The sequence below is a fragment of the Panulirus ornatus genome, chromosome 47, assembly GCF_036320965.1.
Source record: "Panulirus ornatus isolate Po-2019 chromosome 47, ASM3632096v1, whole genome shotgun sequence".
NCBI classification, from domain to species: Eukaryota; Metazoa; Arthropoda; class Malacostraca; order Decapoda; family Palinuridae; genus Panulirus; species Panulirus ornatus.
The window spans coordinates 1,245,216-1,260,959 of record NC_092270.1 but is presented as its reverse complement, the minus strand read 5'-3'; the positions used below and the strand labels follow the sequence as shown (position 1 = coordinate 1,260,959).

General features: G+C 35.6%; 2 protein-coding genes across 5 annotated transcripts in view; one reads left to right on the top strand and one right to left on the bottom strand.

The window, feature by feature from the left end:
• The window catches only part of LOC139763416 (uncharacterized), a 38,282-nt gene extending 34,241 nt beyond the window's left edge, over positions 1-4,041 (bottom strand). For both annotated transcript variants that reach the window (XM_071689441.1, XM_071689440.1), the window contains exons 1-3: positions 3,817-4,041; positions 1,754-1,879; positions 67-195 (exon numbers count right to left, since the gene is read on the bottom strand). In XM_071689441.1, the coding sequence (XP_071545542.1) occupies positions 67-195; positions 1,754-1,879; positions 3,817-3,872 (311 nt within the window). In that variant the 5' untranslated portion in view covers positions 3,873-4,041. The remainder of the gene's footprint in view (positions 1-66; positions 196-1,753; positions 1,880-3,816) is intronic.
• Positions 4,042-4,413: 372 nt separating this feature from the next.
• On the top strand, positions 4,414-14,248 carry LOC139763413 (DNA fragmentation factor subunit alpha-like). 3 transcript variants are annotated; one of them, XM_071689434.1, is made up of 2 exons: positions 4,414-4,552; positions 7,209-14,248. In XM_071689434.1, exon 2 carries the CDS (start codon positions 7,215-7,217, stop codon positions 7,764-7,766), a length of 552 nt encoding a protein of 183 aa, XP_071545535.1. In that variant the 5' UTR covers positions 4,414-4,552; positions 7,209-7,214; the 3' UTR covers positions 7,767-14,248. The 3 variants fall into 3 exon arrangements, with proteins under 3 accessions (XP_071545535.1, XP_071545534.1, XP_071545536.1); XM_071689433.1 differs by having other exon boundaries at positions 4,531-4,645; XM_071689435.1 differs by lacking the exon at positions 4,414-4,552 and adding an exon at positions 5,635-5,788.
• Positions 14,249-15,744: the final 1,496 nt, after the last annotated feature.

The window sequence follows — 15,744 nt, the reverse complement described above, 5'->3', positions numbered from 1 at the left end:
CTTTTGTAATATGTTTTAGGTACTGTTACTGGCCATGTAAATTTTCAATAAAGGAGTGAATTCTACCTGGAACTGCGCCTTCTATGCTTGTGCTTTGACTTTTTATGCTTGCGGCTGGACCTGTCCCTTGATCTTGACCGGGAACGGGAAGGGCTGCGACGGCGCCTATGCCAATCACGACTTATAGAACGGGACCTATTCAGCATACAAGGTTGAAAGGTAATTGATATACAATAAATTCAAAAGTTGATATTTAATGCACATAAAAGCAGGTACTAAACTGGTGATGTACACACAAAACACAGCCAATCTTGAAAATTAAGATACAAAATGATTAAACAAATAATACCTATAAAAGATATAAACATACTTTCATCAAAAATGTTTTTCAATTACAATAATACAACAATACAGTAAGCCTATCTGTGTATGTATCCATCATTCTTAATTCCATTCCCACTTGTATATGGGATATCAAGTGCATAAGACCCAGCACTTTGCACTCACATATTCTTGAGTACAGTACGCTAATGTGAATAAGGATCTCCAATCCATGTAAGAACTTCTTGATTTTCCCTTAACATATTAATATAATTATAAAAGATTATCATCTCTAGTTACAGCTCCACCCTCACACTAAAAATGCACCCATTACACAAAACCAATATGAAACCCCTGGCATCTTTGTATGAAACATCTCTGGACCAAACAATTCACTCATTGAATCTCTTCATCTCCTTCATGAGCTATCTCTCCTCCTGCTATATTCAATAATACTACCACAAATCTTCAACACTACAACCATCATTCAACATGAATCTAGCTATACCATGGTAGCAAGTGAAGTTGATGGGCATGGCCAAAATCTGATATAGGGGTGTTTCCACAAACTTTCTAGCATCACTGCACGAACACTATCTTCTAAGACCCTGCTACTAAAGCAATGTCTTCATCATCATGTGCAATACAGTGCACTAATCTGAACATATAATATCCCATTCAGCATCCCTACTCAATGCCCCTAACCCTGACTAACTTAGGCTCCCAGGTACAATACATGGCCTTAACTAACTTAAATTCATGCTAAAATAACAGTGAAAAACTTCAAGAGCCTACTAATAATGTAGGCTCAGGATTGGTACTAATTAGGTCAGTCCACTCTGGACTTCAATAAATCACCAACTCAGTGAGTACAAACATCTACAGTTGGCCCCAACTGTATCACTATTGGTAACAGCCTGTAAATTCAAGAACATTCATTATGAGTGTATGTCAACACTTAAACAAGATTTAGCTCTTTAAAAAAGATTTAGCTCTTACTTTGCTTGGGTAGTGGGGTTGTCCTAATCCATCTCCATCAATGCCCCTGTTCCTAGCTTAACTACATACATTTCTTATTTTATGAAGCTGGTGTTAAAGGGCTTCTAACAACAACAAAAACCCTAACAAACCACTTTCTGTTGCCAGAAAGTAATGAGGAAAATTCATACAAATCTAAACCATCCCACAATAATCTGGAGACGGCAAATACAACTTATCACATGCCACATATGTTAAAAGAGTATTTCATATTATTTCCCCATACAGTGGAAATGGTCATTTATACAATTTTCACTGACTGCTGTAAACAGTCACTCCATTATATCAGTTGCCTTTGACATCTTACTGGATCAAATATTTTTAATATATAGATCCATCAGCACATTTAATATCACTATGGATCTCTACCCTAAAGTAATTCTATTCAACTGACCTACGACTTAGTGATGCACTCCGGGAGCGACTAGGGGAACAACTAGAAGAGTGTCTTCTGTGTCTCCGTGACTTCTTATGACGACGATGGCGACTTCTTGAACTTGTGCTGCTGCTACTGCGAGACCTGTTTATAAACCCTGTTGTCCATAATTCAAAGACCATACTAATAGTACGCTTACTATCATCATCACCTTTGTTCCCACTTCCATGGCTCAGGTTAAGGGCACAAACCTCTCAACCTATTCATGAATATCCTCAATACATTGGGCATATAGTGACTTAAAGTGAAATACTGTAATTACTCATGTATAATTCATATTTTTAAGGCCAAGCTTTTTAGGCAAAAAAATAGGGGATCGACCTATGCATAGATAATAGTTTCATTAGGTTGAAATCTGTGCATGACGGGAAGGGCTAGGAGCAACTTTTAGCTTCAGATGTGAAAAATATTTACCAGCTAATGCCAGTAAACAATGGAAATGTAAAATATGTACCAATTAGTAACAAAATGCTGTAACATTTTATTACATAAAAGCTTGCCATATTTCTGGAAAAGAAGAGGTAAGACAATGAGAGTATAAACACAATTTCAACATATCATTAAAGGCTGCTTACGAAGGACTAATGCAAAAGCAGGGCCTCCGCTTCCACAACTAGGGCTCTGCCATTCCAGCTAAATGGTACATGTTTTCCGAACAGTTTTCAGTTAAAAAACTGTTACATCAAAAGGCTATTTTACCTTAACTGTGCTTCAATGAATATATCGAAATATATAGTAGCTTTGCTGAAAATTGATGTATTTCAGTGTAAAATAGGATGAAATACATGACAAAAACAAAAGACTACCTAACCTTCCGATGTTCGAGTGATGTTAATCATCTTAAAAGTTTTCGGTTAAAATACTGTTTTATTACAATGATATTCGATTCATACTGTGTCTGATATATATTCACGGAAATGTAATATTTTTGCTGAAATGACATACTTATCAAAAGTGGAAAGTAGGATAATATCTTACCAAAAACAATCGACTCGCTTTCTTTTGCTATTCAAAAGATGTTATCGTAATCGCTTTTCTAATAATTTTCAGCTAAAAGATTACTATTACAGTAACATTCTACCCTAACTGACTTGAATAAATATTTGAATGGAAAAATACAATATTTCTGATGAAACTACCTGTGTTTCCATATAAAGTACCATAATAATAAATGGTAAACAATTTGCCTTCAGCGCTTGGTGTTTCAGGCTCAGCAATCCTCAGTTTATAGGAAGCAGAGTGTGCTTTTTAGAGGATTTTCTGAAATAAGTTTTATATGCCATAAAATATGTTGTTCCATTACCCTCAAAAACTTGGGTCGACCTAACCATGAGGCATATAGATTAATGATATCTTGGCCAAAAATCAAGGGTCGACCTATACATGAGGTAGACTTATAAGTGAGTATATAAGGTAAAAACTTCCATGCCAATCAAATCACTTTTTTTTTCATTTTGCACAGAGTCTCCATTCAGTTCACTGCCATACACAAAATGTTTCCACAATCTGATTCCAAACAACTGTATCTTTTTCTTTAATATTTAGTTTCATACATCTTTTTCTTGATCAACTTTTCACATAATGTTATTGCAAATGCGTAAATTCATGAAAATAACAATTCTATTCAGTCAGAACAATTTTTGTCCACCAATAATAGTAACAGTCATCTTGATAGGAAGGGTAAGGGTTGGGTTAAGAAGTTAAACCGTTCACCATTACCTAACCCCAACCCTAGTCTACCTCAACAAATATCATAATCCTAAACCTCATATAAATCATTAGTTGAAATCAAGCGATTCAGCAGGAAGATAACGCAAGGAAAGGAAACCGGCAAAATTCCAATTCTCTCTAGTGCCGATTCATTGGCAAAGTACCCACTTTGTTATTATCATCATGTGATAGAATTGAACAAATTATACTCTTCGACTTACGCATTCTCCTCATTAAATCTCGAAAATAATTCTGAGATTCAATAAGTTAATAAAGAGGCGTTATTAAAGTAAATCACATTCCCAGCTTACCTGCTTCTTCGTCGTCTCCTCCACTCACTGTCTGATTCACTAGAATACCGACCCATAGTTGTAATATTGTTTCACGTACGTATTCATATTTTTCCTAAGAGCACTGGTTCAACTGGTTCATTACTTATTACGCATATATTTCTAGTTTACACATGACTGCTTCTGATTACAAGACATCTGTATCTCCAAGTTGTATGTAATGTCAACATCATAAAGACGTTCCAGCTTCAAATCCGGATTACCATCTAGAGTCAACAACTTTGGATTCGGGCAACTTTGTCTAAAATCTCGACTGGTTTACCGTTCCTTTACTTCTTTAGCTTGATTAGCCGAATCAGAATTTTGATAAGATTTGGGGAACGAATAAAGACAAAATCACATGCAGAATTACCTGGTAATGTAGTGTTGCAATATATGGACATGCAGATTTCAGGTCTTTTACTATGAGTTTGCCTAGTTTGCCTAGAAAACTCTACAAAAAATCATTCTATAAGCAAAAGTAGCAAATTTAGTCAAACAATCAATTGAGCTTTAACTGCTTCCTATTAAATGTAGTTACTTGTTTGACTGACCATGATTTTCCAAGAACCACTAGTGTTCCCATCTAGTAACATTTGCGTGCTAATACTTCTGTTGACTTTTCTAAGTGTACTCTTGCTGATCTGGAGACCAGAATTTCGTTAGCTTTCTCATTAATTTACCTACGCATAACAGGATTTTTTGTACTGTGTATCCTGTAAGTAGGTCAGAACGTACTTGGCTGTGCTTTGACTAACAGAGAATATTGAGAGTCAGATGTTCGTTACAGTACACATGGAAAATGTTATTGGTCAGTTATTACTAAAGACGAATTCTGTATTCTTTATGATCTAAGGTCAAAGTATATATGGTGTATTTTGAATAGTATAAGACAATGGTGGAGTCAGGTGCTCTCTGTGGTACACGTGGAAAATATTATTTGCCGGTTAATAGATTCTATGGGGCAATTATGGCAGTAGGCCAAATTATATTCAAGTGTAATTTGATTAGTAAAAGACGTTAGTTCACTCATTTATCCATTGCAGTACACGTGGAAAATGGTATTGGTCAGTTACTAATTTCTAAGGCAAGTTCTGACTTTTCTAAGGTGGAAGTGGATTAGTAGGTGAAATTACAATTAATTGTATTTCGACTGGTGGATGACAATGATTGAGCTAGATGCTCTCTACAGTACACTTGGTAATGTTATTAGCCTGTTACTGATTTGAAAATCGAATTTTGTATTCTGGAGTGGGTCAGTAGGTCAAAATTTATTCGGGAGTATTTTTAGTAGTACAACACAAATGTGGAGATATATGTTTGAACTCTATAGCACATGCGGAAATGTTATTGGCCGGTTACCGATTTGGTGTTATTGTAGGTGATAAGGGATTAACCTATGAAACGTGGCAATATGGAACCACTGACTAAATGCTTAATTTGCCAGAATACAGAACCCATAACCATTCTTTCACTTTCGGGGAATACAGAAGGAACCGGGAACAATCTACCTATTCTCGGAGAATATAGTAGTAACCAAGACCTATTAAGTAACTGTCCTCTGAGTTTTGAATAGAACAGAACTAGCAGGAATCTGCCATTACTATAGGACTCTCATATAAATTGGTCTTTGGGTAATTGATAAATAAAAAAGTAGAATATTGCAAGTCAGTTGGTAGCACTTCTTTGTTTTATCGTCATTTACCTAATGTGTGGTGCTTATTTTAGTCAGTCTTCATCTTAAGACGTAATATTATGATGAAACAGATTTCTGGTAAGCAAAGTCAGTTCAAGGTAGTGCTTGGGAAACTGTCATAGTTGTTTGTAGTGTCTGCCACATGCGCGCGTTGCCTGTACTTCACTGCCTAGGCCGACCGGAGAGACCTTGTAGGTTATTCCTAAGTAATAACCCTAATAATTGATTAGATTCTTTACAACCATCCCAAGACCAAAGGTAAATTTCATGATGCTCTCTATAGATAATGATAGAAATAGGTGAATTCTGCATTCCATATTTTAATTAGTAATTTGAAAACGAAATTGGACAAAGTGACAGCTGGTCCTGCATCAAGATGCTATCATGCATGGACCCTTATGTCATAGCGATTACAAGAACATGTTGTTAACAAGTATCATAGCACTTACGATTATCTTTAAAACGTTGTAACACGATCACAAAATCTGGGTCATCTTTGTAGCGAACTGATTTTGAAATTGTCAGATCTGATATGAGAAACATTAAGTGATATTTCTGTAAAGTTAGAGATAGACACGGCATAGTAGATAACCTTATTCCATAAAGGACACTCATGCATCTAACAGAGAACAAGCTGTGATCCAATGGGATAGCAAAATATTTTTTTTTCATGTTTAGAAGTTTTATAAGTATTTTTTAAATACCCAGGATATGTGGTGAGATCTTCCAATTGAAAGGGATGCTGTAAGGTATTACATAATGAAACTAAAGTGGTAAACTGTTACCCATTTAGTTACTGCATTGAAACTATCCTTTGTATCTTGAGTGATTTTGTTTTAGTGCCAGTATAGAATTTAAAGAATACAGTAAGAATTGTAGACCATGATTTGGATAATTATATTTCATTCTACAGTATTATATAAAGCATTGGTAGTGAAGATTGTGTATACCAGAGAAAATGTGGAGTTGATCAGTGTAAAAGAAGTGAAAAAGTTCTTACAAAAATGACATAACTTACCTTAGCTGTTTGTGACCTTTGGCAAGAGCCCATGAAATGGCTACCTGTAGGAAAGTTATGTACTGATACAGCTGGTTTTGTTATCTTTCTGTTGATTCATCAGTAGTTAAGTGTGGTAACTAATCCTGGGTGTGACTGGTATATTTCAACTAGAATATTAAGATGTATCGGCTACTATTCAGCACCAACTAAAATGTATGAAAAAAATATCTGAGTTTTTATAAGCTTTGCAACAAACATGTTCTAGCTGCAGCTGGAAATTGAGCTGATAGTGGAATTATATCGTATGGTTTTAGATAGACAATGTGTACTGTTCATATATCTTAAGTGTTTCAGAATGAGAGAAATGAAAGTAAGAAAACAGCTTGCATCTGTTCAGTGATACATGAGCTTCAGCTTTACCTCAAAGTGTATTTGTTCAGGTTTTGTATTACCAGTCTGATGCCTAAAGTACACTTGTATGCATATTTCCTTTAATGAATGGTACTATCAGTACTGTCCCTCTCCCATGTTCTCTGTTTCTTCCTGAATGAAGGCCTTTTTGTCTCAGATGCATTTCCTGTCTTTGGTATTTTCTCTCAATAGGTTTCCAATGATAGTAGTTCATTTTCTTTAACATGGGAACACATTTATATATTGTATATTCATGTTTATTTCCAGAATACAATGAAAAAGCCAGTCCGAGTGTGGTCACAAGACAGAAAGAGACGACATGGAGTAGTGGCCAGCAGCTTAAATGAGGCTGTAGAGAAAGGTGCTGCTAAGCTGGGCCTTCCAGATCCATGTGCAATAACAGTAGTATTAGAGGAAGATGGAACAGTTGTGGATGATGACTACTGGGAAACCTTAGCTTCAGACACAAAGCTGATTTTACTGTCTGCTGATGAAGCATGGAAGCCTTCACCTTTATCTGTGCCAAGCAATCTACTTTTTGTTTCTGATGAAACGGATGGCAGTATGGATGACCAACAGAGGGCCCTTAACCTTTTCACAGCCCTCCAACAGAATCCTGCTTCAGTTGCATTGTTAAATTTATCTGATTTAGAAATCATAAAAGATGCAAACTTAAGTGCTCCAGAATTGTCTTCACAAAATAAAGACTCATCATTACAGTTGCAAGAATTGTGTATAGAATTTTATGTAAAGAAGAAAAAAGAAGCTGAGGCAATGGAATTAGTTGATTTGTTGAAGGAGCACTTGAAAGGCAATGATAATTAAAAATGGCATTGATCTTTTGTTCATATTGTATTGCAGGTTGCAGAAACAATTTCTATTTTACAGGTTGGGGTTTGGTATATGTTTCAATTTTTACGGAAGTTAATACAAGTCTTTATTTGTCATTGAATCTCAGAATGTTTTTGGTGCTCTGCTTATGATTATTATAGAATGTTCTTTGAGGTGGAAAATATACTACTTACCTGACTCATAACAGCTCAGTCCTGAATGTTTTGTAGATTTGCAATTTATTACCATACCTAGGCTCTTGATATCAGGCAGAGTTGCAAGGTATTACCATCGAAAAAAAAACAAATAACACAGCCATTTTCCCATTGGATTCCTGTAATGAAACCAAAATAGTGCTGCTCCTAGCATCTGTGGTGGGTACTAACAAACATGGTGGCAGAACAGAAACGTTATTGTGCTGTTATGAATTGCCTAAAATCATATGAACAGAATCCAGAATATCAAGAAAATAGCTGAGTATGAGTTTTCATTTGTTTTGATATATTGCTATGCAGGCTGTAAAACTTGATCAAAATGTGAAAGGAAACTAATTAAGGGGTTTCCATTGGCTGACCAAATTCTTTCTAAAATGTAATTTCTTTGTCTCTTTTTTTCCTAACATTTTCACCATATATGAGTTACTTAGGATATGTCCCTTGTTTATGTAGATGTTGAAAATGGATCATCAATACCAGGATGGATGAAACAAAGATAGTTAAGGTAATTATGGGGAAGGTTCGGCATGCTGGCCATACAGAGTGACATACTAAATAATGAAAAAAAGGATGCATTTTTGTGAAATTTTAAGGTGAATTTAGCTGGATTTTATATGAAAATACTAGGAATAATCCTATCGTGTAATAAAATACAGTATAGTATGTTCTATAACATTTTTGATATCTTAAAACTTTCTTTTCTTTCTTTTCCTTTCATATTTGCTCAGCGTTTTCTCTCTGAGCAAGGTAGCATCCAGAACAGATGACTGAGCCTTAGAGGAAAGAAACTCCTCATTGGGATCTTTCTTCCATTCCTTCTTTTGGAAAGTAACACACAAGGCAAGGATTTCTAGGTTCCTGCCCCTCTCAATCATCTTTTATGACATGCAGGGGCTACTTTCCCCTTGTGAATATTGGAATGGAATGTCTTAGGGTGCAAGAAAAAGGATTAGGGGCGTACTTTCCTATTTTCAATGTAAAGAAAATGTACTAGTTGTTCATCAGAAATATTTGATTTTAATTAGATGTTCATTTAGACACGACAGATAGAAGCACTGCTTGTAGAAATACTTCAAAAAAGATCTTTGTTTTGTTTCAAAACATTTGCATCCAAGTATATGTTTTTTTGTTTTTCAAACATGAGTACACACTGTCTTTGTATATCATAATACATAAATGGATAGCACAATTGTTAATGCTTTCTAAAATTATTTCATTCATTTGAGAGCTAACATAAAGATTATTTTTATGATCAACCATTTTCCTGTATCTCTTGAAGGCCTCTATTGTGCAAAACCAAACTTCACCCCAAGGAAGGGCATTTGAACTGCATAGGTGTCCTAAGCTATTTTATTAGTTGAGAATGGTAATGTATTGGTAGCTTTTTAATTTCAATACTAGATATGGCAAAAAATAATGTCATGAGGGTGTAACGCTCCTCCCCCAAGCCATAGGCCATGCCCCATGTCAGTTTCATGGAGATTTTATCTTGTATATGCCATCATGCTGCACACATTGAGCATTGTATTCCACTCACATCAGCCATCTAAGTAAGCACCTAGTGGCAAAATAAGATTAGTATCCACCTTTGCTAGGAGGCAGTGTTCTTAGACTGGCAGAACAAGCAGTTCCTATTGAGTGTCACCTTTTTGTTTTTTATTGATGGTACTACCAAGCATAGATTCTGGATGACTCAAGAAGCCAGAGCATATAATCAGACTTCAACCCTGGATGTTTAGCAGGGATTTGGGGTATTAATAGACACCAACCCTGTATGTGTAAAAAGTTTGCATGATATTATTATGAAACATGGTTTTTCAATAGTTTTCATCATCCAGGGTCTTTTGTAAAGTCCTATAGAAGCATATTGATGAAGTATATGATATTTTTTGTTGAGAATATAATAACTGATGTAGCTGTACTCATCATCTTTGTTATTTATTGTTTATATTTTTGGAGATGAGTGGCACAATTCCATATAGAAGGCTGAACTATAGACAGAGATACTTATTAAATATGATTTCTAGTATTTTGTATATATTTGTACTTTTTATATTTTTATATAAATATTTGCAATCACCTGCATTTTAGGCTCCATTGTATATTATGCAAAAGTAAGTCACTGAAGATTGAAAATATTATTTTGATTTGACATTGTTATGACACTATTAACTTACTGATAACCATTTGTGGAAGTTTTGAAAGAAGTACAGGCAGATGTGTTCCTATGAAGTTCAGATTTATTAGTGTGTAGTAATCAAAAAGGAATATTTGTGTACCTTTTTATGATTGGTAGTTATATGACTGTGTGCTTTTACTGGATGAAGTATTTTATATTTATTGCAGCTTTATGCACTATACTAAGCTTTACCATCTTGTAACTTCCGCCTACTGTTATACAGTTACCACTCTTACATAGTACAGTTTTGATAGGCTACTCTGTATAACCTTCTGAAATATCAAAGACATTGTTATTTTGCATCTATTCCATTGGATCCATAAAATAAGTGACTTTCTGATAAGGTATAGTACATATTCACCACATAGTCTTCAAATTTGTAAGATTTTTAGAAGGAAGAAAGAAACCTGTTTATAGATGGTATGTAGACCTAAAAATTTTAAGAGGGATATATGTATTCAGAGTGGGAGGACTTCTTCAGTATTTGGTGATTTGATATCCTATTGTAATATCTTATAACTGTTTACTCAAATGTGATCCATGGGAGTACCAAAGCTATAAAAGTTTGGAGTAGATATTTTATTCTCTGAAACACTTATTCAGTTTACTAGGTCTTGCTCTACCAACCTGCCTGCTATCTTGCCTCCTGAATTTTGTGCTTGCTGTTGTGTGGTACAGTTGGTGAAAAAATTTCAGATAGAGATTTAGCTCATGTTCTTAAAAGTAAATTAAAACTATTGTTTAGGTGTGCTACTATTTCTTTGTGAAATTCAACCAAATTAGGATCATTGCATTCTTGCCACTTAATATAATTAATTTAGAGATTCAAAGCATGATTTAAAGTATAGTTTTATTTACTTTCTTTTCTTTCATACTTGTTCACTATTTCCTGCATTAGCAAGGTAGTGCCAGAAACAGATGAAGAATAGGACTTGCTCACAGTCATTCTATAGCTGTCATTCATGCATTAAATATTAATTTGATCAAATGGCCCAGTGCTCCAGAGAAATGGGTGAGTGGTAGGGATAAGGTCATAACAGTACAGAAGTGGGGATGTAGATATGTTCATAAGTATTTACTGATCTTAAAGGCTTTGATAGACCAGAATATTTCTGGATAATCTAAGAAAGATTCTGATATTAAAATATTACCAATAAATTATACTAAGATTACGTAAGTTAAATGCCTATTATCCCAAGCAATATCCCTTACCATCATGAAAACAGTTATTTAAACACTGGGAAATACACAGAATTACATGCTGTAATAAGACTGGGAGTATGATGTGAGTAGGAAGGGGGAATTGAATGGTCTGAAGTGAAGGTTGGTCTGTGGCATGGGTGGCAGATACGAGTGAGAAACTGCATAAGTTGGTCACTGAGTTTGGAAGAGTGTGTGAAAGGAGAAAGTTGAGAGTGAATGTGAATAAAAGCAAGGTTATTAGTTTGAAGGACAGGTTAGTTGGAGTGTGAGTTTGAATGGAGAAAAATTGGAGGCAGTGAAGTGTTTTAGATACCTGGGAGTGGTCATGGCAGGGAATGGAAGTGGAAGTGGGTCACAGGATGTGGGAGGGGGCAAAAGTTCTGGAGGCACTGAAGAATGTGTGGAAAGAGAGAACATTATCTGGGAGAGAAAAATGGGTATGTTTGAAGGAACAGCAGCACTCTACAATATTATATGGATGCAAGCCATGGGCTATGGATAAAGCTCTACAGAGGGGGATGAATGTATTGGAAATTAAATGTTTGAGGACAATGTGTAGTGTGAGGTGGTTTGATCAAGTAAGTAATGAAAAGGTAAGAGAGATGTGTGGTAATAAGAACAGTGTGATTGGAAGAGCAGAAGAGGGTGTGCTGAAATGGTTTGGACATATCCCATGCATGTCTTTTACCCTTTTGCATGTTCAGGCCCCGATCACTCAAAATCTTTTTCTCTCCATCCTTCCATCAGCAAACAGAATTGCAGATGGAAGGATGAAGAGAAAAACATTTTGAGTGATCAGGCCCTGAACATGCAAAAAGGTGAAAGGCATGTATGGGATAGAGTAAATTGGAATGATGTGGTATATTTGTGTTGACCCAGTGTTAGTGAGCTAAACCAGAGCATGTGAAGCATATGAGTTAAGCCATGGAAAGATCTTAGGGGCCATGATTGTGGATATGGAGCTGTGGTTTTGATGCATTACAAATGACAGTTAAGAATGGATGTGACTGGATGTAGCCTTCTTTTGTCTGTTCTTGGCAACATCACTAATGCAGGAAATGGCTATCAAATTTGAAAATATATATGCGAGTGTGTGTTTGTTCTTGAAATGGATTGGAGTGATGGAGAGAATGAGTGGGGAAAGGTTGACAAAGAGAATATGTGTCAGAAGTGGAGGGAACAAGAATTGGAAGACCAAATTGGAAATAGGATAATGAAGTTAAAAGATTTTGAGTGATTGGGGCCTGAGCATGAAGGAGGGTGAATGGCATGCATGGGATAGAGTGAACTGGAACGATTTGGTATACTTAGGTTGACTTATTGTCTGGACTGAATCAGGGCATATGAAGTGTCCAGGGTAAACCATGAAAAGGTTTGTTGAGCATGGTAATGGATAGGGAGCTATGGTTTTGGTGCATTACACATGACAGCTCAAGAATGGATGTGAGAGGATGTGGCCTTTCCTCATGTATGTATGTATAATGTGCACCTCACTAACTCAGGAAATGGCTATCAAGTGTGGAAAAAAATATGTGTACATAATTTCCATATACATTTTGTAATAGGAATTGCCTTTTGCAGGTAGCTAAGTTACATGTAACTCGTTTGCCAATCATTTGCCAACATACATACATACATACATGGCTCTGGCGAGTCTGTAGCTCACCTTTTTATTTGCTGAAATACATATGTACATGGCTCTTGTGAGTCTTTAGTTCACCTTTTCTAGGGCCATGTGAACTTAGCATTTGTCATCCTATGGCATCATCCATCTACTCACCTTTTGCATTTCAGTCTTCTCCTTTGAAGCTATTTGGCTAGTTTCAATGAGACTTTGTAGGGATTGTGTTTGGTTGAACTCTTCAAAATTGGAAACATTGACCCCTACCATCATGCAGGATGGCTGCTGTTTCTAAAAGTATAAATTTTCTATAAGTTGATTTTTCACATTTCAACCCCAAAAGTACTGGGCCATTCTGAACCAAACTTGGTAGGGTCCATCTTTGGACAGTCACTTTTCAAAATTATGTCGTCACCTCACTACCAAGCAAGGTGAGTGGTTACTTTTAGAAAAATAGAATAAAAATTTATTTTGCTGAAAATCTGAATGCGAGCATGTCCATTGTACAACAATAATTTGGCATTAAATCATGTATTGCCAGTAAGTGATGTAAGCTCGTTTGACCCTAAAGTTCATTATCTTGGATTTGATAAAGGTTTGGTAGTTTTTTCTATTGTCTGAAGAATTGCTTAGATGCAATCTGGGTATAGGTTAGAAAGCTTTTTTTGTATAATTAGAATGGATGCTGTTTACAGTAATGCAAGAATATATGTTTTTGAGATGATTTATGGACTAAAGTGCAAATGATGCACATAATTATCTATTGGAGTACATACTAATGACTTTGGTAGGTAGACAGTTATTACTTCAAGAGCACCTGGTTGGGTTGTGAGCTGTTTATGTGCTGACAGAGTTTAGGTAAAGATTTGATTGTTTCATTTGCCCGAGAGTGGCTTATGAAAATTGGGTGTTCAGAATTATGATAGTAGCCTATGAAAATTAGGTGTTTGGAAATGCAGAGATCCAGTTCTGAGTTGATTGTTAGGACTACTTTGTATGTGTCCATTCACTGCACTTTGTCAGAATGTAGAAATCACTTTCCATCATTTTCCCTCTATTCTGGTTAAGCTAGTACTGAATGTTGAACTGTAGTTGTCGGTCTTCCTGTATGTCGTTGATTTTGTTTCTCGATTTGCAAGTTTTTATTTTTACTTGTGCTTTATATTTTACGCTGCTCATCCTTGTATGTGCATTTACATATTCCAAGCTGAACTCTGGCTTGATTGTTAATAATGAAATAGATCCATCCATACATCAATTTTTTTTTTTTTTGCTCTCCTACCAGATCAAAAGTGAACTGAAATTCTTAAGAAAATATACTTTTTCTAAACATTAACCATTTGTGTGGTTTAGAATATTTAGGATCATGAAGCTTTTAATGGAAATAACATGAAATCACGTCAGAAGAGATATCTCACAGCTGGGTCAGTGCTGCACTTCCTCTAGTTCTTCATCTGTCTTTGTAGTTTTGGAGACCAGGATGGCATCATACTCAAGGTGTGGTCACTTGAAAAATATCATTTAAAGTGATTTGATAGTCCTGTAGCTGGAATAGCTGCTACACAGTATGTTATACTTTAGTTTATCAGTTCTCCATAACAGAATTTAAACAAAGACAGATTTTTTAATTCTATATGCTGTATTTTTTGTTATTCTATAACCGAAGGACCCATTTCTCAATGATCCAGGGGCTCCTGCAGCTTCAAGGAGGAGCTACACTCAGTAACAAGGATGGAATTGACTCCATAGAAGTGAAAGGTTCTTTGATGAGACTTTCCTATGTTTCGTCAACTGACAGAGATACAGTCTTACCAAAGGTGCCTTTTCACTTCTGGTGTAACCTTAAGCAGGCAAAGTCCATAAACACCTGTACATTAATATATATTTAAGTATTTTTTCATGCTTGTTGATGTTTCTGGCATAAGGGGTAGCAACAGGAACAGACTGAGAAATGCCCTCATTTGCTCATGATAACCCTCTAGCTGTCCTGTATAATAAATACACTGAAACCAGCCTCCTCCCCCTTCAACAACCAGGCCTCATGGACCTTTTTATTTTCCTCAAATTTTCTCTATCTGTTGCATATTTCATACCTTTCTATGAGTGTATGAGGAATATATATATATATATATATATATATATATATATATATATAGAGAGAGAGAGAGAGAGAGAGAGAGAGAGAGAGAGAGAGAGAGAGAGAGAGAGAGGGTCCATTGGAATGATGTAGTATACTGGGGTCAACGTGATGCCAGTGAACTGAATCAGGGCATGTGAAATGTCAAGGGTAATCCATGGAATGGTCTATGGAGCCTGGATGTAAATAGGGAGCTTTGGTTTTGGTGCATTACACTTGACAGCCTGAGGATGGATGTGAACAGATGTGGACTTTTTTTTGTTTCGTGGTGCTACCTCGTCAATGCAGGAAGCGGCGATCAAGTATGGAAAAATAAATAGGAAAACAATTACCAGGGCTTGCATGAACATCTTTGGTTTTATAAGCATATGTGTCTGTAATTACATAAACCATCACCATAACCTAAAAATGGATAATATGTATGAAGTATATACTTTATGAATTTCTGTTAAAAGCAATATGTTTCTTGAAAAAAAATATACATAAGCCCAACATGAAATGGATGATCGAAAAAGAATAAAGAAAAGACTAAACAATCCTAATTTATCAATAATATATTAAAACATGACCTACATACCACAGAAACAATATTTTCTACTCGATAAAAATATCATAAT